The sequence below is a fragment of the Carassius carassius genome, chromosome 27 (genome assembly GCF_963082965.1).
Source record: "Carassius carassius chromosome 27, fCarCar2.1, whole genome shotgun sequence".
NCBI classification, from domain to species: Eukaryota; Metazoa; Chordata; class Actinopteri; order Cypriniformes; family Cyprinidae; genus Carassius; species Carassius carassius.
Genome location: NC_081781.1, coordinates 17,907,751 through 17,933,887, shown reverse-complemented (window position 1 = coordinate 17,933,887; position 26,137 = coordinate 17,907,751). Strand labels below are relative to the sequence as shown.

The 26,137-nt window shown below is 35.8% G+C and overlaps 2 protein-coding genes across 3 annotated transcripts; both read left to right on the top strand.

Moving 5' to 3' along the window:
- The first annotated feature begins 5,409 nt into the window (after nt 1-5,409).
- LOC132106928 (myotubularin-related protein 9-like) lies at nt 5,410-18,122 on the top strand. 2 transcript variants are annotated; one of them, XM_059513024.1, is made up of 11 exons: nt 5,410-5,431; nt 5,994-6,199; nt 7,996-8,104; nt 8,222-8,347; nt 9,100-9,273; nt 9,357-9,574; nt 10,851-11,012; nt 11,354-11,495; nt 12,061-12,281; nt 13,287-13,438; nt 16,962-18,122. In XM_059513024.1, the coding sequence occupies exons 2-11, from the start codon at nt 6,018-6,020 to the stop codon at nt 17,123-17,125; spliced, it is 1,650 nt and encodes a 549-aa protein (XP_059369007.1). In that variant the 5' UTR covers nt 5,410-5,431; nt 5,994-6,017; the 3' UTR covers nt 17,126-18,122. The 2 variants fall into 2 exon arrangements, with proteins under 2 accessions (XP_059369007.1, XP_059369008.1); XM_059513025.1 differs by having other exon boundaries at nt 5,410-5,462.
- Nucleotides 18,123-20,490: 2,368 nt separating this feature from the next.
- LOC132106926 (L-threonine 3-dehydrogenase, mitochondrial-like) lies at nt 20,491-26,122 on the top strand. The gene is made up of 9 exons (XM_059513023.1): nt 20,491-20,647; nt 22,558-22,755; nt 22,923-22,965; nt 23,098-23,168; nt 23,602-23,751; nt 24,044-24,216; nt 24,307-24,397; nt 24,697-24,966; nt 25,054-26,122. Exons 2-9 carry the CDS (start codon nt 22,566-22,568, stop codon nt 25,191-25,193), a joined length of 1,128 nt encoding a protein of 375 aa, XP_059369006.1. The 5' UTR covers nt 20,491-20,647; nt 22,558-22,565; the 3' UTR covers nt 25,194-26,122.
- The last annotated feature ends 15 nt before the right edge of the window (nt 26,123-26,137 follow it).

Sequence of the window (26,137 nt, the reverse complement as noted above, 5' to 3'; positions counted from 1 at the left end):
AATGATACAAGCATGGACATGAAACAGTTCTATAACAGATAAATAATAGATAACTAAATGATTCTGGTCACACTTTAGATTAGAGTCCAATTCTAACTATTAACTAACTATTAAAAATTATTTTTACCTCCATATACTCCAATTACTGCTATATATATATATATCTTTTTTTTTTTTTTACTAACTAGTTAAAAGTGAGAATTGGGCATTAAAGTGTTACCAATATTCTTATTAACTCACCAAATTGAAAGTGAGAAGGGTTCATAAAAGCATGCATTTTAAGGTTAGACTTTACATTTTTATGTTAAATCCACTACTCTATCGTATACATAGCCTACATTTTCTACAGTCTATACAGTATTAAGTTCAATTACATAGGACGTAACTGTAATAAAATTACATGAAAAAATAAGAGTAATCGCTTACTTTATTTTTTCAAGGGAAAAATAATTAAATTACAGTACTAATTACTTAGTAACTAAATACACCCAACACTGGTCAACACTACAGGCCTACTGTATTCTATATCAGATGAATAAATTAAAGACTGCAAAAATATTTCACATACAATTTAATCTTTGCATTATTTTCAATATATTATATACAGTATATCTTATAACTCTATATAATATCATGAGGTTCTTGAAATGTTAAAATGCAGTACAATAATGGACCCAAGATTATCACAGAAATGAAAACAACATAAATAATCATGAGAATAAAAGTTAATTATTTTATTTATTTGTTTTTCCCATAAAACTATTGTGAAATAATAGTACAGCTTGAAAATATTAAGCCAAACACACACACACGCACACACACACACACACACACACATTATTGCCCACCCCTAACCCTACACTTAAACCTACCCCTCACATGAAAATTTGTGCAATTTTGTATTTAAAAAAAAAACTCATTCTGAATGATTCATAAGCCTTTTGAATTACGGGGACACTGAAAATGTCCTCATAAATCACCTTCTCATTGTAATGCCTAATATGTCATAACCATTTCATTATACAAATTTGTGTCCTCATAAACCACATAAACATGCTCACACACACACACACACACACACAACACACACACATATATATATATATATATATATATATATATATATATATATATATATATATATATATATATATATATATATATATATATATATATATATTAGCCTAGGGGTGGCACGGTTCAACTTTTTCACGTTTCGGTTTGTTCCACGGTTTTAGAGTCACGGTTTCGGTACAGTTCTGCATGTGCTATGTTTATGGAAAACTTTCAAATTAAAATAAAAAATTAGAATATTCTATCCAACTACAAATAACAGCACAAATAAATAACCTACTGTAAAGTAAAGATACACAAAAATAAATAAATAAACAGTGGTTTTCAGTTTTTTTTATTTTATTTTCTATTTTAGGTAGGTCTAGCATTCGTTTTTAGGTACATCAATTGAATAAAGTAATCAAATGTAAAACAACATTGCATATTGGACTGTATAAATTATAGATTATTCTTCATTAAAGTTACAAAAGATTTTCAATCAAGTGCAGTGAATGCTTTCTTTGTTGTTGCTGTTTGATAAGACTGTCACCTATACAGTAAGCCTACGTTCATGTCTGCTATAGGATACTTACCAAAACGGGCATTTCGACATAATATTTGTCTGAATTTGTCCATTTAAACACAATACTTCACAGAGAGCTTATATTTGCGCGCTTTCTGAGGCGCGGGTTTGCGCGCTTCGGATGAGCATACACAAATCTTCTCACTGCGCGCGCGAGGTCGCTACTTTTGGCTCTTAAATGTTTAAACTGGCAAAGCTTACTTAAATGCGTTTAGTTTAACACATATTAACGTGTGCTATTCAGACTATTCACATTGCCCTTCAGGGCCACGTTAATTGAGGCCAGAAAAATACAATAATAAAGTTTATAACCCTAACAATTTGAGGTTTCCTGGATCATAAAACATTTAATCACTTCCAGCCCTGTAGACTTCTGGTCTAACCATAATTAAACACACCTGAGCCAGCTTACCTTGTTTTTTTTTTTTGTTTTTTTGTTTTTGCACTATAGAAATCTTTTATCTGCACTGTTTGTTCACTTCACTGATTTGCACTCTGTCTGCCTTTTGCCTTGCGCTGCTTTATTTAACTTTATTTTTCATTTTATTATATGTCTTTTTTTACATTCCTTTATTGTATAGTTGTATCTATATTTTATATTTGATCTAGATTTTTAGGCTCTACTGTTAATGTTATCTGTATGCACCGGGGGTCTGAGAGTACACTCTCAGAAATAAAGGTACAAAAGCTGTCACTGGGGCGGTACCTTTTCAAAAGGTACATATTTGTATGTGTTTTGGAACATTTTGGCTCCTTTGAGGTACGTATTAGTACTTAAAGTGTACATATTAGAACCCAATAGGTATAAAAGTGTACCTTTTGAAAAGGTACTGCCCCAGTGACAGCTTTTGTACCTTTATTTCTGAGAGTCGCAATTTCGATTCTCTGTATGTATGTAGGCCTACTGTACATGTGGAAGAATTGACAATAAAGCAGACTTGACTTGACTTCACTTGACCTGACTAATCAGGTCCTTCAGGCTTATTTGAAAACTAGATTGGTATGTGTGTTGGAGCAGGATTGGAACTAAACACTGCATGGCTGTGGTCCTCCAGGAACTGAGTTTGACACCTCTGGTGTAGATGATGAGAGGATGACTTACAACCACAAAACTTCTATTTTCTTCTGAATTAGATCTGATTTGGTTTACTGCAATTGTAAATATAAATATCCTTGGACCTTGACTGAATCAACATATCTACGTACACCACTGAAATTTCCTCAAAATTCCTCAGAAACTGTAGAAACACATTCATGATTTTCACTATAGAGTAACAGTACAATACCAGAATGCATTATGTGTAAACGAGTGATTTCACAAAATGTCACAAAATGCCAGTTTATGATTCCACTGATCCATGGTTAGTTTTAGAAATAGTTTTGGGATGAGGCTAGAATTGGCAGTCAGGTATCCTCAACACAGGGAGTCAACTCCAGGTAGCATGTGTCATAGTGACAAGAAAAGAATGAGAAATTTTATATACAGGCAAATGCATAAATAATAAATAATAAATGTGAACTGTAACAAGCTGATGAGTTGAATCAAATGTATTTGATTATATTTCCAAAATGGTATTCATAATCCCAAAAGTGGACTCAAGATATGATCAAAACAAAGCAGTAAAATAGAATACTATAGAATCATAAAACAATCATAAAAGCAATATGCAATCAACCAAGTTAATAAGCAACAAAATATTATGATCACCATATCCTCATGCAGTTATTTTTATTGCTACATCTGGATTTATAAGCCTTGAGTTTAACATGTTCATGTATAGTGGTGTTGTAATGGAATTTAGTGGTTTAAGTAATATTGCAGCAATGCAATCATTACAAAAAAAAAAGGAGTTTTTTATTTTTTATTTTTTAGAATCGGTTTAAAAATGTATGATTTTCTGAACTCTCATTTCCGCTTTTGTTATCTCTTATCTACAGTAAACAGATAATTGATCTGTGTTTGTTATAAATACCATGTGCATATGTGTCTCCTTAAGATAATTCTAGAGTTTTCCTTCTGTTCGCACATTCAATATGCTGCCTCAAAAACTAAGCTGGATAATCTGTAAGTACTGATTTATAATTTTACTTGTGCATTTTCAAATATTCAGTCAAGGGGTTTAAAATTGTTTCTGTTTGATTTTAATTTTCAGTGCTTCTGTTTCTGTGTAAATGTGGTAAGAATGACAATCGACTAATGTAAAACATAGAGTCTCATTAAACAAAAAATGACTTCCAAGTACAAAACAACATTCAAATACACAGTGCTTCCTGAAAAAATCACTCAATATAGTTTCAGATCGGTAAGATTGATAGCAGAAAAAAATTCATTTTATGCATTTTACAAGAGCAGAAAAAAAAATCTTACTGTATGTCTGTAGCACATTAGAACTTTTCTTAAGTACTTGTCATTGTCTGTCCATGAACCAGGTGTAATGGAAAAAAGAAGTGTGTTGTTCCTGCATAAAGCTTACTTTTCTCTGATCCTTGTTATGGGACTTATAAATACTTGGATGGGACTTATGAATGTTGGCCATGAAGTAGAACTGTTTCAAACTACAGGTACTTTGATCCATGTTGGTATGTCAATAAGTATCTGGAAGTCATGTTTTGTGTGTTATGAATGAAGAAAGTACCTGTTAAAGATGTCAAATGCTGCTAATTTAGTTTTTTGGTCTATTCATTCACTCCCCAGTGAGAGAAAACAATAAATTGAAATATGGGGTTCAGAATAAAATAAAAGATGAACATACTTGCACTTCAACTTGTATATTTATTTGTCAATGCTCTCATGATCATGTGTCAACAAATGAGAATAATGGAAAGTATAATGTCTAAAGTAGTTTTGCACTAGTTTTGCATCATTTGGTAAAGTACAAATGATAATCTATCATATTTAAATGCACACTGTAAAATAACTAATTCTACATTCTGCCATTTGCCGCGTTCCGCCCTTGTCATATTCACATTCTAGCAGATGGAGAAAACATAGTCGTCTGTATTTTAATAAGCAAATAAAATGAAATGAATAGGCCTAAGCAAAAAAAAAATATTAATAAGTGATTAATATGGAATGTTGCATGTCTGACAACAATTATTTTATTCCTAACTGATCCAGTGTGTAGTTATCCCATACTGTGCATTTCACACATCCAAGTGCACACGTTTGCGTGCGCACACACACACACACACACACACACACACACAGACATTGGGCTTCCATGTTTTATGGGGACATTCCATAGACGTAATGATTTTTGTTCTGTACAAACTGTAAAATGTATCGCCTATACTAAACCTACCCCTCACAGAAAACAACAACAAAAACAATAGCTATATACTTTTGACTGTACTGCATTAGATCATGTCAGGATGCAGAACTCTGTTCCGTTAAATTGCTTTGCCATTAAATTAATATATATATTAATTAATATATATATATATTTATATATATTTTTTGTTTGTTTTTTGTTTTTTTGCCCTAGCCCTAACCGTATACGTGCAGTTTATTAAAATTTCTCACTATAACAAGGGCACCTTAAAATAAAATGTAACCTGTATTTTATATTACTTGCATACATTAAAATAATAATTAATTACCATAATTACCGAATAATATTCACATTGTTTTAGTTTTATTTTTATTGAGAAGAGGATGCGTGAGAATATTCAACACTCTTCTCCCGGTATGTAATGTCTTCAGCACTCCTCGTGCTCCCTCACATTCACCCAAACCAGTAGGTGGCGATACTGATTCATGTTAGCTCGCGGTCAACGAGGAAGTAGAGGGGTCAGGTGAGAGAAATGCTGTTGTCATCTCATTTAAGTACGTTTAAAATGCATATGTTGTTCTTGAAAAATAACATTGCACCTGCGGTTCTTTGTCGAGTTCATTGGATTCGTTTTAATCCGAGCGTCTTCGTGTTGTTGCGGCACAAAGCTGTAAATCCCGTTTGTTGTTATATTTCAGTCTGATGACACAGCGAGCCGAGAGAAATTGGACAGATACATTGAATATGCCAGAATAACTGTTTATAAATACTCGTTCCTGGTTTAGTTACGCTCCTTCGAGTAAATTAGACGAATGTGGTATTTTTCTAACCGATCTCAATGCTTGTGTCTTGTTTTGCAATTTTGCATTTTGCAAGCAGATGAGAAACCCACCGCTGCAACATAACAAACCTCTTATAGACTGTGTCTAACCATTGCTTTTATTATAATCATACTATTATATAGGTGTAGTTGTCAGATCAATGCAAATAAAAGAATAAGAAGAATCCTAATAATGAGATTAAGACGTAGTTTGTACTACAGTAGTCATTTACACAATTGTTTCCTCTCCCATTGACTCTCGCAGGTTTCTTGTACCTCTCTAAACATCATGGAGTTTGCTGAGCTGATCAAAACCCCTCGTGTGGATGGGGTGGTCCTCCACCGCCCCTTCATGCCCACTGTGGAGGGAACTCTGTGTCTGACGGGACATCACCTCATCTTGTCTTCTCGGCAGGACAACACTGAGGAGCTCTGGCTGCTTCACGCTAACATTGACTCTATTGAGAAAAGGTACTGATGATACACAGAGAGGGAAGTCTGGGACAACTAGTAAAAATGGCATATTATTGGTATCATTTTCACAACTGTGACCCTGGACCACAAAACCAGTCATAAGGGTTTTTTGAGAAGTTGAGATTTATACATCATGTGAAAGCTGAACAAATAAGCTTTCATGATGTTTAAAGCATTCAATTGATGTATGGTTTGTTATGATAGGACAATATTTGGCTGAGATACAACTATTTAAAAATCTGGAATCTGAGGCTACAAAAATATTAAATCCTTAGCAATGCATATTACTAATCAAAAATTAAGTTTTGATATATCTACGGTAGGTAATTAAAAATTATCTTCATGGAACATGATCTTTATTAAATATCCTAATGATTTTTTAGCATTAAAATATTCAATAAATTTGACACATACAATGTATTGTTGGCTATTGCTACAAATATACTCCTTATTTTTAAAAGAAGTTTCTAATGCTCATCAAGTCTGTATTTATTTAATCAAAAATACAGAAAAAAATGTAATATTTTGATATATTATTACAATTTAAAATAATTGTTTTTAAATTTATTATACTTTAAATTATCATTTATTTCTGTGATGCAAAGCTGGATTTTTAGGATCATTATCACATGATCCTTTAGAAATCATTCTAATTTGATGATTCATTATCAAAGTTGGAAACAGTTCTGCTGCTTAATATTTTTTCAGAAAATGTGATACTTTTTTAGGATACTTTGATGAATAAAAAGTAAAAAAAAAAAAAAAGAAGAAGCTCTGTTTTTAAAATATAAATATTTTGTAATAACAATATACACTACTGGTCAGTAATTGGGGGTCAGTAATTTTTTTTCTTCTTTTTTTAAAATAAAATCAATACTTTTATTCAGCAAGGATGTGTTAAATTGATAAAAAGTGATCGTAAAGAAAATATATTATTAGAATTTTTTATTTTGAATAAATGCTGTTCTTTTTTTTAACCTTTTATTCATCAAATATATTAGACAGCAGAACTGTTTCCAACGCTCATAATAAATCAGAATATTAGAATGATTTCTAAATGATCATGTGATAGACTGGATGTTACATGTGACACTGAAGGCTGGAGTAATGATGCTGAAAATTCAGCTTTGCATCACAGGAATAAATTATTTTTTTTAAAGTAGATTCAAATAGAAATCTATTATTTTAAGTTGTAATAATATTTCACAAATACTGTTTTTTCTGTATTTTTGATCAATTAAATGCAGGCTTGATGAGCAGAAACTTCTTTTAAAAACATTAAAAATAGTAATGTTTCCAAACTTTTGGTCTGTACTGTGTATATTTTTATTGATCAAACGTGACAGTAAAAAAAATGTATAATGTTACAAAATATATGATGCAAATAAATTATGTTCTCTTGAACTTTATATTCATCAAATAGTCCTGAAAAAAGTATCACTGTTTTCACAAAAAAAAAAAAAAATATATATATATATATATATATAAATATATATATATATATATATATATATATATATATATATATAAATATAAATAAAATAAGATTTCTCAAATTAAATTGATTTCTGAGAAGTTATGTAGCACTAAAGACTGAGACAGAGTAATGTCTGCTAAAAATTAAGTTTTGACATCACAGTAATCATTTACATTTGTATAGAAAACAGTTATTGTAAAATGTAATACCATTTCACAATATTAGTGGTTTAACTACATTTTTGATCAAATAAATGCAGCCTTGGTGAGCATGAGAGACTTCCATCAAAAACATCTTACTGACCTAATGTTTGCAGGTTTGTCGGATCACTGGGAACTATTATTGTAAAGTGTAAGGACCTGCGGGTGATTCAGCTGGACATACCTGGCATGGAGGAGTGTCTTAATATCGCCAGCTCAATTGAAGTAAGACTGCGTTAGTACTCACTCATAAAGCAGAATAATAATCGTCTAATAATAACCCTGATTTCTACTAATCTGTTTATGCTGTTAGTGTTCAGTTAATGATCATAAATTTTTCAGGCACTCTCCACTCTGGACTCGGTGTCCCTGATGTATCCGTTCTTCTACCGTCCTCTGTTTGAGGTCATTGAGGATGGATGGCAGTTGTTCGTTCCAGAGGAGTCTTTCAAAGATCTGGAGTCTATGGTATTGTTTTCTCCCTGGATCCTTGACACTGAGGTCATCAGAAAAAGCTGTAATACAGTTTCTCAGTGTATCATTGCTCATTTTTTCAGATGATTCTCTATGGGAAGCCAAAGAGCACATATTCGGGACTTCATGTTCTGATATCCAATTTAATACAAATACAGCTACTATTTCATAATCTCCCGTTCAAAAGTTTGGGGTCAGGAAATGTTGTATATACTCACCAAAGCTGTGTTTATTTGATTAAAATACAATACCACGATAATAATATTCTGAAATATAATTACGATTTAAAACAACTGTTCTCTATTATTATTTATTTTAATCTCTCATTTAGTCCTTTGATGGCAAAGCTGAAATTTCAGCGTCATTACAGTCTTCAGTGTCACGTGATCTTTCAGCAATCATTCTAATATGATAATTTGGGGCTCAAGGAGCATTTATTATTATTATCAATGTTGAAAACAGTTGTGCTGCTTAATATAATAGTAGAATAGTGGAAACTTAAGTGCTCTAAACAGCATTTACTTGAATTATTATTATTCTTTACTGTCATTTTTGATCAATATAATGCATCCTTGCTAAATAAAATTATGAATTTCTTAAAAAATGACTCCCCAGCTTTTGAGTGATAGTGTGCAGTGTAGCAGTTTATTTGAAACCTCTTTTGGTTTAGACTTAGTTAATTTCATTAGAAAAATAAAGTGACTAGTTAAATGATGATGAGACCGAGTTCTGTTGTCCTCTCTCAGACAGATGAATGGAGACTGAGTGAGGTAAATAAAGACTTCCGCGTGTGTCCCTCGTACCCGTCCTTTCTGACTGTGCCCAAAGACATCGATGATGAAAGTCTCTGCAAAGCTGCTTCCTTTCGCCACGGAGGCCGTTTCCCTGTGCTCAGTTACTACCACAAGAAAAATGGCATGGTTAGAAGAAGTGTACTTTGGAGATTTTTGTTTCCAAATGTTGACCTGTTTAAAAAAACTGACTCTGATCACACTGTCCACAGGTGATGATGCGAGCAGCACAGCCACTAATAGGAACCAATGGACGCCGCTGCAAAGAGGACGAGAAACTGATCAATGCCACGCTTTGCGCGGGGAAGAGAGGTTACATCATCGACACGCGGACTATAGCTGTAGCGCAGCAGGCTAAAGCTCGTGGAGGAGGATTTGAACAGGAAGCCAACTACCCTCAGTGGAGGAGGATCCATAAAGCCATTGAGAGGTGTGTATTTAATTATTCCCATGATAATGATATCATGAGATAATTTTTTTTTTTGCATTGAAATGTAGATAACATAAGTGAATTTATTTAATTTAAATGAAATTATTACATTTTATTTTATTCAAAGTTTTGATCTGATGACCTCCTGTCCGACCTGTAAACCGACCAAGCACAGCTTTTGTTTTGTTTTTACATGCTATTTAGAGCCAGGTTTGATACACAATAAAAGACCAGCATTAAAAAAAAATTATTGTGATGCAGCTGTTTCAATGAATAGTTGTACAGAAATCAGTGGAAGAATTTTAAAAACTGTAAAGACTCTGGTAAAATTGGGAAGTCGTGGCCTAATGGTTAGAGAGTCGGACTGGCAATCAAAAGGTTGTGAGTTCGAGTCTCGGGCCGGCAGGAATTGTGGGTGGGGGGAGTGCATGTACAGTTCTCTCTCCACCCTCAATACCATGACGTAGGTGCCCTTGAGCAAGGCATTCAACCCCCAACTGCTCCCCGGGCGCCGCAGCATAAATGGCTGCCCACTGCTCCGGGTGTATGCTCACAGTGTGTGTGTGTGTTCACTGCTCTGTGTGTGTGCACTTCGGATGGGTTAAATGCAGAGCACAAATTCTGAGTATGGGTCACCATACTTGGCTGAATGTCATGTCACTTAAAATTTGGTAAAAATGCAATACATATAATACATACATAATGCCTCAAACAAAAAATCCTGGGTATAGTTAAAAAAAAAAAGTGTAATTGTATTTTAAAAAAAAATTCATTTTTCATTTTCATGTTCATTTTTACAACTATGATTGATTGCATGTGAATGATTGATACATGTATGTGTTTAATTAATATTTATTTATTTATTTATTCCTTGTATTGTCTAATCTAAAACCATAACTTCTCTCTGGTTTCAACCTGATTTTGACAAGTATTTGGCAAATCCAGTGACTATTTCTTAAGTGCTCGACTTGGTTTACAGGCAAACTGAAAAAGTTGATTAAGTCAGTAAATCAGATCACTTTCTTTTCAATTTTGTGATCAGTACACACCAGGCAGTCAGTGAATGGACTGTGACAGTCTGTACCATCTCAAACTGAGATTAGTACCTACTGTACTTTTGTTAGGGGGCTTAAACTCGTTCAAGCCTGGAAAACACATGGCAGTTGCAGTAACATTCTCTTTTGGAGCTGAAGAATACCATATGCAAGCAAACAAACACAGCTGCATAAATGAGTCCAGTAACTAAGACTATAATCTGACAGCTGTTCTCCCACAGGTCTAATGTTCTGCAGGACAGTCTGATAAAGCTGGTGGAGGCGTGCAACGATCAGTCACACAGCATGGACCGCTGGCTCAGTAAACTTGAAGCGTCCAACTGGCAGAGCAATGTTAAGGAAATCCTCACAACGGCCTGCCTGGCTGCACAGTGCATTGACAGGTACATCTGTTGATACGGCTACCTGTTCCTATCTCATGCACACAGAGCCATCACCCTGCAGACAGATCTGTACAGGCCATATCGTGCAGCTGTGTTAATTACTGTTGTAGCTCTATTCTAAGTTCATTATGAATGCTGTGGTCGCCCTGATTCTTGCCACATTTGTTACAAAGCTTGTTGTGGTGATAATTAGTGCTGTTGTCATGCTGTGATCATCATTATGTTCACACCACACTGGTACTGCTGCTTTTGGCATGCAGTTCATTATCAGGTTTGTTGCACAGTTTTGTAAGTCCAGTTTCAAACTTGGAGGGGCCACTTTAATTTGTGATGTATTCTAGGGAAGGGGCGTCAGTGCTGGTCCATGGCACAGAGGGCACTGATTCAACACTGCAGGTCACGTCTCTCGCCCAGATCATCCTCGATCCGGCATGCAGAACCATCCGTGGCTTTGAGGCGCTGATTGAGCGAGAGTGGTTACAGGTGAGAAAACCGAGAAACTTTGATGTGTCTGATTTCCGCTTCATGTCCCATTGTCAAAATCATTTTATTAGCCTCCCTAGAAATTCTCTGAATGTGCTGTAAAAAAGTTGGCTGCTCGCTATATTAGCATACTGGAAATATTATCATAGGGCATCAGAGAAGATGACAAAGCATTTTAAAGTATTTAAGTATTTCCCATCAAAGTATTATACAGGAACTAAATAAAAATGTGTTTGTCATATTGCTTTATTCTGCAGCTGATAGATGTTTATTTTTATTCATTTATGTACTTTACTGTGCAAAAGTTTGGGTTCATTTAGCAAGGATGCATTAAATTGATCAAAAGTTACAGTAAAGACATTTATAATGTTGCTAATTTTTTCCGTTTCAGATAAATGCTGTACAAAATGTCTGGAGAGAATCAAGACCCTTGCTAGTGTTCCAATTTGATAATAGTTAACAACATAAGGAACTAGGAAGTGGAATCAAACACAGTCTTGGTTTTAAAATGATGTTTCTCTGTAAAGTCTGGGATAACCTAAGGTCCTGTAACCTTTACCTCCAGGCCGGTCACCCGTTCCAGCAGCGCTGTGCACAGTCTGCATACTCAAACGGGAAGCCCCGAAGTGAAGCGCCTGTGTTCCTGCTCTTCCTGGACTGTGTGTGGCAGATTCTGCGGCAGTTTCCTTGCTCCTTCCAGTTCAACGAGAACTTGCTGATCATGCTCTTCGAGCATGCCTATGCCTCACAGTTTGGCACTTTCCTTGGAAACTGCGTGGCAGAGAGGTTAGTTCATCAAATTCCTGTCATGACGTCCATTTACAGATTCGATTTCATTTCCTGTATTACATTATAAAAACAAATTGTTTGAACCATATCAGATAAATCTCTAAGTAGCCAACACAGGACCTGTCGCAAACGCCACAGTTATTTTATCATCAGAAGGTAACTTGTGTGTCTGTGCAACAGTTACGTCACCAAAGGTGGATTTGAAAGAAAACCGCAAGGGAATTTGGGATTGGGCCATAGTTTACACTTGTACATAAACACATGGCATGTTGTAATTCTATCTGACTGGAAAGATACGTTCAGGAGCAGAAGGTCACAACCCTTTCCATCAACACTGCTGCATCAGTAAAGGTCAACTTGTTATTGGCCGTGACCCTTTTGTGTTTGTTTCATATTTTGAACAGGATGTTTTGGTAGATGTGTTGTGAAATGATTTTCCGCTTGTTGCTTAAATGTGTGTCACATGAAATGTGTGTCACATTTCAAAATGCCCAGTTTTGGTTCACTCATTTACCGACAATGAATGGTGTGTAGTTTGTGACGTCATAAATCTGATCTTTGGACACACGAGAAGAGGTTTCTTTCTGGTTTAACATTTTAACATATGTTTTCTTTAAATTAACTAAAAAAATAAAGGTTATTTTATGGGGCGTGCGTCGATGTTTCCATGAAGATCCTGTAACATCCATAGAAATTTTCCTTTGAATAAAAGATGGTTTATAGTGGGGAAAATATCTTAAAATTGTTCTTCACTAAGACAAAAATGGTTACTGAAAGGTTCTTTAGGGAACATGAAAAAAAAAATCTTTGGAACGTTTATTTTAAAGAATGTACTCAGAAGAACTGCAAGATTAGAATATTTATGAATGTTTGGGTCCAGCTTGAAGTGTAGAATAGTTGCTTATTGTAACATAATGGATGGCAACGGCTGAATGTGTCTCGCTCCTCATAACATGAGGAGGTGTAAATGTAAACTTTGTACTTTCTGTTTTAATGTTTCAGGGTGAAGCTGCAGCTGTCTCCAAAAACTGTTTCTTTGTGGTCGTGGGTGAACAGACCTCAGGAGCTGCAGCGATTTCTCAACCCACTATATGAGCCTAATAACCTGGTCATCTGGCCGTCTGTGGCTCCCCAGAGCCTGCTTCTGTGGGAGGGTGAGCGCCATCAAATCTCCCACATTCCTCTCATTTTCTGATCTCTTCCAGCACCTGCTGTGAATGTGACATCATCATTAAAAGGATAATGAAAAGCATGTTTGCCCAGTTAAACTATAGGGGGCAGTCTGGTGTTGTTTGGTGCTTTAACTATATTTTTGCAGTGAACCTTTGGATGAGTGAAATGCTTAAAGTACGTGTGGATCATAAGATCAGTATGTGTTTTGAAAGGAATGGTATGTTACCATTCTTCCATGCCATACAATAGATGCACCTATAGGTACTGTATCTTGTGCATTAGTCACATACTTCAACATTATATTTAACAAACTCTGAGACAAATTTCCATTTAAATAATTATAATTCTCCTGGTATAATGAAAATGAAAGCATTCTGGACCATATATAATTTTTTTTTAATTAGTTATTTAATTAATTTAAACATCTAAAATCTATTATTAATTGAAAATAAGAATTTTTTTTTTTAGAATACAGTATTATTTAAATGAAGTATTTACATTTTTTTTAAAGAACACGCCTACAGTCTGGTGCAAAGTTATTGTAGTTTGTATATATGACAGAGACTGTGTTTCCTTTTCTTTTGGACACAGATTAGACAAAGCTGAAATTTAAAAAATAAAGTTAAATTTACTCTAAATATAGTAATCAGTTTATTTTTAATCAAGAAAATTCAACTTCCTTGTAATGTTTAAGATATTATTTAGCATCAAAGAAGCAATTCTGAGACCGTTTTAAACCTTTCACCAGATACAGATTGTCACATTGAATTCACAAGTGTAACAATGATTTAACCCCGATGACCACTGTGTCATTCATTTTTTCAGTCCTCATCTCTGGAGCCTGTCATGCCTCTATTTTAGAGGTGCAGTGAAAGAGACTCTTTCAGGAAAAGCAGCCAAGCAGACATAAAGTTTAATGCCATGGGGGTTCACTTTCAGTCACATGAGCAGTTCTCAAACAACTCACAGATATGTTTAGACCTTTCATATACACTACCAGTCAAACATGTGAATATCAGTGCACTCACCAAAAGAACTACACTGAACAGTCTTATACTATAGATATAAGCCTTTGACTAGATTACGGTTCGTTAACCTATATAAAAAAAAATGATTTGAAGTAACACATGCTGCTATTATGTTTGTGTGAATGAATGAAAGTAACCAGGTGGTTTGAACGAAACCATTTTCAATTTGTGGGTTATATATGAATGCATCCTTTCTCCAATTTGCACTTTTTTCCAAGTCACTTTAGCACAGAATCATGTGTGAAAGAACTGTGTCCAGTTTATTTTTGGCAAACAGATGTATTGCTAATACAGTACTGGTTGGCTATATTAACATGGTATCTCAGGATGTCCAAGATGTAGGAGTTTTTTTTTTCTTTATCGGAACAGATTTGGAAAAACTTCGCATTACGTACTTACTCTAAATGGGTACCATCAGAATAAGATTCCAAACAGCTGATAGAAACACCACAATAATCCACAAGTAATCTTCACAACTCAAGTCCATCAATTAATGATTTGTGACATGAAAAGCTGCACATTTGTGAAAGGTGTTTGAATTTTAATCCATCACTTATGGCTAAACTATGATTCTGTAATTCATAATACTCCAGTGAAAAAGTCCTTCCCCTTTTGTCATCTCACATAAATTCCACCAACATATTTGTTTAGAACTGTTTTGGACTGTTTTGTCATCTCTCCTGATTCAGATGAGACAAACCTTTCAATGGAAACACCAATATTACAGATAATACAGATAAAAATATTTTTCTTACAAACATGCATCTTTTCACTTTACAAGATACTAACTAATGGACTGGAGTTGTGGATTACTTCTAGATAATTGCGTTTTTGTTGTTGTTGTTTTACTCTGACGGCACCCATACACTGCAGAGGATCACTGGTGAGAAAGTGATGTAATGCAATAAATACATTTCAGTATAATGCAGTGATGCAATGCAATACATTTCTCCAAATCTGTTCTGATGAAGAAACAAATCTCTACATATTACATGGCCTGAAGGTGAGTAAAACTATTCCTTTAAGTGTCGAGGTCCTTTGAGGAATAGTCAATCAAATGTTAATTTCACAGTTGAATGAGTATTGACCAGGGTAGGGTTGCACCAGCCATTCATAAGTTCTTACTTAAATTAGAACATTAAGTCCACACTGAATCTATACATTATTTGGTTTCACCGGTTGTTCATAAGGCAGGATGTAGCAAGTAGTTTGTTAACTCGCCGTAAAGTAGTATTTAATGAGAGTTGATCCCACAAACTTCGGGTTACAAGTCAGACTCTCTAGTCTATACATTAGGCCACGACTGCCCCGTTTAAAAAGATACATTAATAACAAAAATATTTAGTAGTGCGTATGATGTAACTTACGTACAGCTGGTGCAACCGGCCCCAGTGCACTCTGCTAACACCATTACAAAATGTAAGCATTATGTGTGTTAAGAAACATGGGATTGGTGATTGTGTGGGGATCAGTGTTGGGGGTAATGCATTACAAGTAACGCGAGTTACGTAATCAGATTACTTTTTTCAAGTAACTAGTAAAGTAACGCATTACTTTTTAATTTACAAGAAAATATCTGAGTTACTTTTTCAAAAAAGTAACGCCAGTTACTTTGTATTCCCATTTTTTGACTGACAAGCCTCCTGTTCCCATATTGGGAGAAATCGGAAGTATTGAGGCGTTGTGTGCGCTGTGTGAACATGTTACTGTAGTTCTAGACTAAATGTGAATGTGCATTAATTCATCCCACTCACAAAAAAACAAAACAGATTTAGTATTCATCAAAATTAATCAAAACAGTGAAATGCAAACTCAGAATATGACGCAAACCTGCAATAACTAAATATATTAAATAACACAAATGTATCTATTCCCATTTTATTAACAGTGTCTTTGCTGCTGACCTTTAATGATCCAGTTCAACCATACTAATAATTAAAAAATGACTTTAGATAAACTTACAATTGTGCTTCATTGTTTTTTTTTTTTTTATTGCTGAAGAGTGTTGAACCTTCTTCTCCTGTGTTCTACTGTACAGACGTGAATTTACTTTTCCTTCAGCCTGAGGTTTATTCATTACACTTTTTGGTGTGAAAGGGCTTTTACATTTGCTATAAATAGAACTTCTTATATTAAAAACAATCAAGCCCTGCTCATATTTAAAAAGTAACGTGAAAGTAACACAAAAGTAATGTAACACATTACTTTCCATAAAAAGTAACTAAGTAACGTATTTAGTTACTTTTTTAGGGAGTAACGCAATATTGTAAGACATTACTTTTAAAAGTAACTTTCCCCAACACTGGTGGGGATATTCAATTTTTCCTTATGTATAACCTTAAAGTACAGCAGGGTGATCAATGTGGCCATCTCACATCTTTTTCTTTTTGTGTGTCCCAGAAAAGATCATTTATCAGCCACACAGAATGATATCATCACATATTACATATCTAGCACCTTGTTCTTTTCTCTGTAGGGGTATTCCTTCGCTGGAATCGCTCCACAAAGTGTTTGGACGAGGCCTGTCAGGAGATGGTCCATATTATAGAGTACAACAAGGAGCTGCAGAACAAAGTGAACAGCCTACGCAGACAGCTGGCCCAGCTCGAGACGGAGGACGGCCCCCTGCAGACACCATAGGACGTCACCAGAATGGTATCCTTCTGATTTGCCATCTCTGTCTTACTGAAATAAGTCTCATGCTCATGTATCTATCTACACTCCTCTGATCATAGTCTTTCTTTCCCTCTCCATTGGTCTTCAATGGATTCTTCTCTCTGGCCACTAGATTTGCTGCACTATTAATATATCATTGTAGTTTTCTTCCTTAAACACTATGCCTCACTTGTCCTTATTATAATGTGCTTCATGTAAAACACTTTAAACTGATTAGCAGGTTATGATATGGATGTCAGTACAGATTGTACATTGGTGCTTTGGTTTACATGTTCTCATAGAAAAGGGACTGCTGATGTGCCATTTTATTATTATTTTTTTAAGTCGTGTGCCATGAAGTGTAATAGAAAGCACTATTATAAAATAAAACAAAAGGGAAAATATTGGACTGACTATTAGATGCTGGAAATACCATTGAATCAAACACAGGTGGTGTACATGGTCTTAAATGATCCCTAACTCCTTCCAGAGAGACACTGACCACATGATTAAAGAGAGAGTTCACCCAAAAATGCTGTCCAAGATGTAGATTAATTTGTTGCTTCATCAGAGAAGATTTGTAAAAATGTAAAAGTACAGCACTTGTGCACCAGTGGATCCTCTGCAGTGAATGGGTGCCGTCAGAATGGGAAACCAAACAGCTGATTAAAAACATCACAATAAAACACAAGCAATCCACATGCCTCCAGTTCATCAATTAATAACTTGTGAAAAGAAAGAGGGTTTTTTTTTTTTATTGCACCATCACTACCCAAAATACCAGTCCATAATCCATAATAACCCATTGTGGGTTATTTAGTTTTTTATCAGCCTTTTGAACTCTCATTCTCACAGCAACCATTCACAGAGGATGTACTGGTGAGCAAGTTTTGCAAGTGTTAAGGAACAAACTCGTCTACATTTTGGATGGTCTGAGAGTGAGTACATTTTCAGCAGATTTGCATTTTTCTGGTGAACTGTTCCTTTAACAGTGGCACTTTTTGCTTTACAAATGTAAGATTGTCTGTGCGCAGGTAGTATTCTTATTTATATAAAGATATTTAGTATATAGTTTTAAAATCCAGATTTCTGTTAGAGATATTCTGAATGTCAAAATACAACGCTGGAAATCTTTGTTACATAATGTTTGTTTAGTTTTTGTTGTTGTTGTTGTTTTTTTATATGAATATCTTTATTAGGACACTCACAGCAGTTGTTTAGAAACATCTAAAAATAAAGCCCACTGGGATTATTGAAGTTTCCATTCTGCACAAAAGCATTGCATTCCCTCCAGTTCTCCACAGTTGTCATGAGCATGGTCTGTAGACAGAAGGTGTTTGCTGCAAAATCTCATAATGTGCCGTTAAAGGTTTTTGGGTCCATTTGTTTCATAAATATCTGAATATTTAAATCTATTATGTAGTGACTCCTGTAGCATATATAGGTCATTTTAATATATCACTGGGTTCTTGCCATCAAATTAATTGCATTTATGAATGTGTTTTAGTTAAAGGTAGGTTTGGATACTGGGCATAGACACTCAGTTGTTGTTGTTTTAGTTAAAGCACTATTTTTATTTTTTATTTCTTCTGGCACTTCAGTAGAATCAACTGACAAGCATTATTAAGATTCACTGTAAAATTGTCTGTACAGTGTCATGCCTTGCTTTACAAAATATTGATCAAATGTATAACTGACGTATGTTATGTTCTGTGGGCATTAACTGTGTGTATTTTTTTTTTTTATATTTAAATTGACCACCTGTAAGTATCTCAGATCCGAAACAATAAATGGTAATAAAATATGAATTACCACTAGTCAATTTGACTTCTCTTATCAATGCATCACAATAATGACCGATATTACCATTGAGAAAAAGAAAACAATCTTAACTTCAAACCGAATACACAGTATAGCTCATGTAAAATACAGAATGTCACTTTTCTTTATATATATAATATAAAATAAGATTGTCAGAATAAGTCTATTGCTGAACTGTCCAATAATTAGTTAACAGCAGCACTGTTTCATATTGCACAAGCTTATGCTGCAAATACAACCACTGGCTGTGTAAAGCACCATATCTCTCGTCACATAAACATATGGTTGCTTTACACAGCCGCTCATTATCAGGAACATGCAGTGTTTCCTGGGGGATGGGCCTGATACAGCCACACGTATACAGTACACTGTATATGTGCACTGGAGTTTCAAATGCACCCAATACAGGACCTCTTGTGCTGTGCTGATATTGATTTCTTTGCTATGTCTGGAAATAATGTGTGTTCTGACATGCTCTGTATTCTGCTTTTAATCATGGAGAATGTCTAATAGACATAAAGACAACACATTTGTTTGGCTCACAGAGATGGTAGCAGACCTGAAGTAACCTCCGGGCAAACACTCCACACAAGCCCTAAAAGTGTCACTTTGAGTTATTCATTCACTATTTTGTCATGTCCTTCCTCCGTGACCTGCACACATCAGGTATCCGTTCTATCGATCTATTAGACTGAAAAGCATCATAAATGTGCACCTGGAGTGATAGGACTGAAGTTTTAAGAGATTTTCAGGATAAAGATCAATTGAGTTGAGAGGATATGGCCTTGAAGCATCACAGGAAGTCTTAATCATATTGATGGTGTGTTTCTGGCAGACCAGAACCTGTAATAGCTCTGACCTGCCATCCATGCATTGGCTGCTGGAAAAGTAATGGTCCTCTGTTGTTTTTTGTTTTAAGCTATCAATCTGACTTTAGGTTAAATTGTAAATTCAAATTCTTGTATTAATGGAAACTGTACCCCTTTGTGTAACAGGTCTCAGTTTTAACCATTTTAATCACATTTTTGCCTTCACTAGTTAATTTTCAAAAAATTACCTTTTAAGTTTATTTTTTTCTCTTTCTCAATTAATATGGCTGAAAAAGAAAATCTCAGTACCAGAGCTGCTACTACTATGTAGTAGTAGTAATCGTAGTATTCCTATAATTATACAAGTAATTCATTGCTGTCTAAAATATTTTAAATAGGATTATATGTTTAAGATCCGGTGCTAAATTCAGTGGGACAAAACGCACGTTTTCCTCATTAGGTAACGTATTTATTTTTGTAGGTTTGGTATTTCATAGAAACAAGAAATATTGTCTCAAACCCTTTACTATGAGATTTCTGCCTTTAAGCAAAACGTCCCGTTGACTGCATTCATTGTGAGAGAGGGGTGGAACGTGCAACCCTGAAAAGAACCCTCAGTCGTCATGTTTCAGTTCTACAGACGTCAGGAAGGGCGTGGCCAGAGCCTCACCTCCAGCGCGCTGGCCAATCAGAGCGCAGCCGGCTTCTCTTGAAAGCCTCTTGTGCTGCGGATATAAAACCTCCGCGGCGAGCTGATGCAATACTGGAAGATACTGAAGGAACCATCGGTGACGGAAAACCAGATAAAGAAAGCTGCTCACGTCCTACAGAACAACACGTTTTCTGTCTAATCTCTGAATCTTATTCTAGTCAATAGGTGAGTGAATCAATTTACTGAAATCGATTGCATTTTGCTTAAGATTGATTACGATTAGAACCTTATCTGAACACCGGCTTCCCATGGTCTCGACTGGAAAGATAAAAATACATGATAGTTTATTTTTCACTTTCACATTCTTATCGCTTTTTACTTCTCAATCCAATTACTTTGTCCTAAAGCATTCAGTTAAATATCTATGTTATTTTAGGCCTATAATGAAGCTCAAGACGTGGGTATCTTATATAACGTTAACGTTACCTCTTCCTCATTTTGTCACTTTGCCGAAAACATAAGACTTCCCTTTAGTGTTTCTTCAAATACGGTAGTTCGTGTGAAAAAGTGTCAAAATCCTGATAAGGTGACCGTTATTTTAAGGTGTTCGTTGATGGGGTGTAGTCAGTCGTCGTGAGCACGTTTGCTCACGTTCTTCTGGAAACGCTAATGTTAGTCTGCCAGCAGAAGTCTTGCACACCGCTTCAGTCGTACCGATATATTTATCCCTGGGTTAGATAACCTGTCATTTTAAAACGTAGTTGTAACTTCTTCTGAATGGCTTTTAAAACTACATAGCCGAACTGCAGCGCTAAAGGTGCAATAATTAATGTTGCGGTGAGTTGTTTAGCAACAGACAGACAACCAATCATGAGCTCCCTCTGTGCTTATCTCATTACATATTCATGAGCTGTGACGCGAAGAAGTCTACAAGTATAGTTAAAACGGATAAAAATGTTAAAGCAGCAGAAGGGTTAATTGGGTTGAAAAGAGTCCATATTGTATTTTCTTTAAGTTATGTTCATATTTCAAGTGGCCAGAGCGGGTCTACGTGGCCGCTTTTGGCCATAGATGGACAAGCATGTATTAAAACAGGCCATGTACCGTCTTACCCTAAGTTTGGAGGTTAAGACGCGGCTTACAAATATGCAGTGTGAAATTTCGAAACATGTCTATCAAAAATTATTTACTAACCCGGGAAAGCGTATGAACACCGTGTGAACGTGGAACAAGGCGACCATGCATTGCGTCCCAGACTTTGCACTGTGGAAAAAAGCCTTTGAAAACTAGTCTAAACTGATCTAAATTCCCGGAAATCTAACTGACCTTTCCGTTCAAGATCAAACTGGATTGGATTGTGTGTTAGGGTATTGTGTATGTGAAGAAAAAAAACAGGTGACACGAACAGACCAGTCCGCACAAACTTGGCACAGTGAAGCCTTTGGAGGTCGGATTGAAGGATGTGTTGGGCATCTCGCCACGGTGCTCGCGCGCTGATTGGCTGCCGTCGAAGGCAGGGCAGTATAAATATGCTCACATTACATTCTTAGTTCCTTTCGTGCCTTTACATTTACAAGGTAAGAAATTTCGGCGATGAGAGCCTGGAAATTATTATTTTTTTAATCGGTTTACTGTGCGAATTTAACAGAAGGATGAACTTTGGGGCACCTTACATCAGGTTTAGTTCATTAAATTTAGTTTACCTGCCAGTGTAATTTACGAGCGTCACTGCACTGAGCTTCATGTGACTTCGTTTGAAATAGCACTGATGTAAAAAGCATATGTTCGATGTCAGACTCTAAATGTTAATCCGAAATCAGCACAAGCTTTTATATTTAGATGTCCAGCATCTTCCAACCTGTTATAACTTGCTTCTGAGTAACAAAAAAGGAAATGTTAGGCAGAATGAAAAACAATGCTAGTTAACGTCACTTTTTACTTTCAGTGTGTAGAAAAAAACAAATCTATGCAGTGGAAGTGAATTGTGACTGAGGCTGTGATTATGCCTGACATTTATTTTGTTCCACTGAAGAAAGAAATCCATACAGGTTTGGAAGGACATGACGGTTAGTATATGATGGGTGATCTGTTCTTTTAATTGTAGGTTCTGATAATGTGTGATCTTGTTTTTGCAGGTAACAGTATGCCAGTCATTAGAGCCCTTAGTAAGGTGGCAAAGCAGGCCCTGCTGGCCCCTGCGTGTGGATGTCAGCCTCTAACAGTGGCGATACGCAACATCAGCTTCTCCCCGCGTCAGGTCACCCCTGGATCTGATGCCAGCTTTCACTCTGTGTCCTTCTCTGAAACCGACCACCCCAAGGTTCTCATCACAGGTATGAAAAACGGGTTCTTGGTACATGGAAATTTGTTATTTAAGAGTTGGGGCTTTTGTATTTAGTCACGTGGATCAGACTGGTTTTAGCACATTTTTAAGATGGGTGGATCCTGACTTCCCTGCTCTGTTTTTGCATGATATTTGATCTTTTTCTTTCTCTGTCAGGTGGCCTCGGGCAGCTAGGGGTTGGGCTTGCTAAACTATTAAGGTATGCACACAGGGTTAGGGTTAGGGTACATATATAAAAGCATTAATCTTTTGCATTGTAGATGCATTTACAAATGGAATGTTTACATAAAAACATATGTTGCATAATAAAGTTATTCCTCCGGTCTCATAGGAAGCGATTTGGAAAAAACAATGTGATCCTCTCAGATATCAGGAAACCACCAAGCAATGTCTTTCACAGTGGTATGTCTTCTGTTAATCTCAAACAAATTCTTACTGTAATTTCATGAGAGAAATAACTGGGGTAGCACTCTATTATCAGGTCTGTTATATTATAATTATATATCCATTTAAACCAGATGTGTACCAGATGTAGTTTGGAGTGTTATTTGTTAGAGATAATTTATCATTTCCAAATGTTAAAGTAATTTAGATTAGTAAAGAAGTGCTAATTATGTTTATTATAGTGGCTAATTAACTATTTTGTCAAATTTCTTTTCATTAGCTTGGATAATTGATTTAACATTTGTTTGTCTAAAACAGGTGAAAATTGAAAAGATCAAGGATTTTTGTCTTCATTTCAACATTGTTAATATTGAGAAATATGGTCAGAACTACTCTGATCACACCAGTTTTGTGTAATTTTGATTGCAATTTATATATTTTTTTTAAACAGGCCCCTTTATCTACTCGGACATTCTGGACTACAAGAACTTGCGAGAGATTGTAGTAAATAACAGGATCACCTGGTTAGTGCATTACAGTGCTCTTCTAAGTGCTGTTGGGGAAGCTAATGTGGCACTGGCACGAGCAGTCAACATCACAGGTAAGACTTTAGAAAACTAATGGACTGCATTTAGACAGTACATTAAATGTAACATTTTGATACTTATAATAATCTACTTTTGTGCTTATTTTATAATTTTCTTTGTTTCCAAATAATTTACATGGGTGTTTTACCAGGAAAAATGTATTTACTGTAATGTTGTAAAACATTTATTTGTCTAGATCTTTCCATTAAAAATAGCCTTTGATAAAAATTAGCTTTTGATTCTGATACGGCACTAAATATAAATTAATAAATTAATTCTAAATCTTTTCTCTGTTTTTTTCTGTAGGACTACACAACATCCTAGACATTGCAGCAGAACACGGGCTTCGACTCTTTGTGCCCAGTACAATTGGTGCCTTCGGACCAACTTCACCTCGAAATCCCACTCCTGACCTCTGTGTGCAGAGACCACGCACTATATATGGCGTCTCTAAAGTCCATGCAGAGCTTATGGGGGAGGTAAGACACCAGTAACCCATATTTTAGTGTTTTCACCTATTTTCTGTGCCGTATGGAATAATAATCTTTACCCATGATCCTCTTCTGCAGTACTACCACCACCGATATGGCCTTGACTTCCGCTGTCTGCGTTATCCTGGCATCATCTCTGCAGATTCACAGCCCGGCGGTGGCACGACAGGTACAGTGCACTCTGCTCCATCTGTGTTTTTTGGCACATGACCTAATGAAGTTATGCAACTGGCACTTGCTCAAAAAGGGGTGTTGTTCGCTTTGAGTATTTTTAGATAAACCGCTAGCCTGCACCAATGGTGACCAGCCATATGAACCACACCTCCAGCGGCCAGAAATCGCATGTAAAAACCTGAAAAGTACTTCGACAGCTGTTGCTGTCAAACTGATGCTTGTGGTAGGGGAGACTGCTGACCAAAAAAACTGAAATGAGTCTTATTAAAGGTCAGTCTCTGTTGGCTTTTCCAGACTACGCCGTGCAGATTTTCCACGACGCCGTCAAGGCCGGCAAGTTTGAGTGCAACTTAAAACCAGACACACGGCTGCCCATGATGTACATTGATGACTGTTTGCGGGCCACCCTGGAGGTGATGGAGGCGCCGACAGAATCGCTCAGTATGCGCACCTACAACATCAATGCCATGAGCTTCACTCCAGAGGAACTTGCCAAGGAGGTCCAAAAACAGCTGCCTGATCTTCAGGTCACATATGAGATTGACTCTGTACGACAGGCTATAGGTATGATCCAAAACATCTGCACTTCCCTCAAACATTAAATAGTGTAAACCATACAAAAAACTAGGTTTTTTTTTCCCATCCGTATAGCTGAGAGTTGGCCCATGAACTTTGATGACAGCAATGCACGCAATGACTGGGGCTGGAAGCACGACTATGATCTGCCAGAGTTGGTCCAGACGATGCTCAACTTCATCGGTTCAGACTCCCGCATCGCCCAGGCCAACTGAGTCTGCTCATGAACACTGAAAATCTGTATATTTCATAAAGATTTATTGTGACGCAGAAGAGAGATCCATTGTCTGTAAATAGTCATGTTCCTTTTCTCTTTTGTGTCATCTGTATATTCCTCTTGACTAGCACAGACTATATGTATAATTGCAAATTATACAAAGAGGTCAGGTCTCTTTTCAAGTCAGGGTGGGAAAACCATCAGAGTTGCACAAGTATTTTGAAACCGAAATGAAAGGAATGGGTTTAAACCTAAAAAGTGATCCTCTTGTGCTTCGTATTTAGTGAAAAAGGATCCTTATGTCTACAGGAAAAATAAACCAAACAAACATTATGGCCAAAAATTAACATGGCAGATCCTCAAATGTAGATTCCAAAAATTATACTATCTTTCTGAATTTCTTTTTTTTTTTTTTTTGAGAGAGAGAAATAATTTTACTGTACCTTTGTAGAAGAACATAATATATGAGGGAAAAGGGTGATAGCTGAGTTCAGACTAATAGGAATTATTACAGCAGCTTCAACCCTATCTAAAAGAAACTGACAATAATTCTGGTTTAAACAGGGTGGGACTCCGATGTAGGTCCTCAGGGAAAGTGAGGGTCATGATGAATGATGTTATCATATCCCTTTTGGTTGCTTTTCCTCTCTCCTGCACTATATTTATTCAGAATACTCACAAATAAAATGCAAGATTTGGTCTTGCTTCACAGGTTTGCTGTATACTTTAATAAGGTCACTTTTTTTAAATGCAATTTCGGTCATATATTGCATTTGCCCATAAAGGTTTTCCCACTGTGAATATATTATCCTGTATGAAAGGGGAGAGTGGGACGCAAATTTAAATTATTTCTAGTTAAGCTTTGCATCCACAGCTTTTGTTCTTTTGATCACAAAACTTGTGTCAATAAAGCTTTTTTATCTGTAACTCTTTGTATGGTCT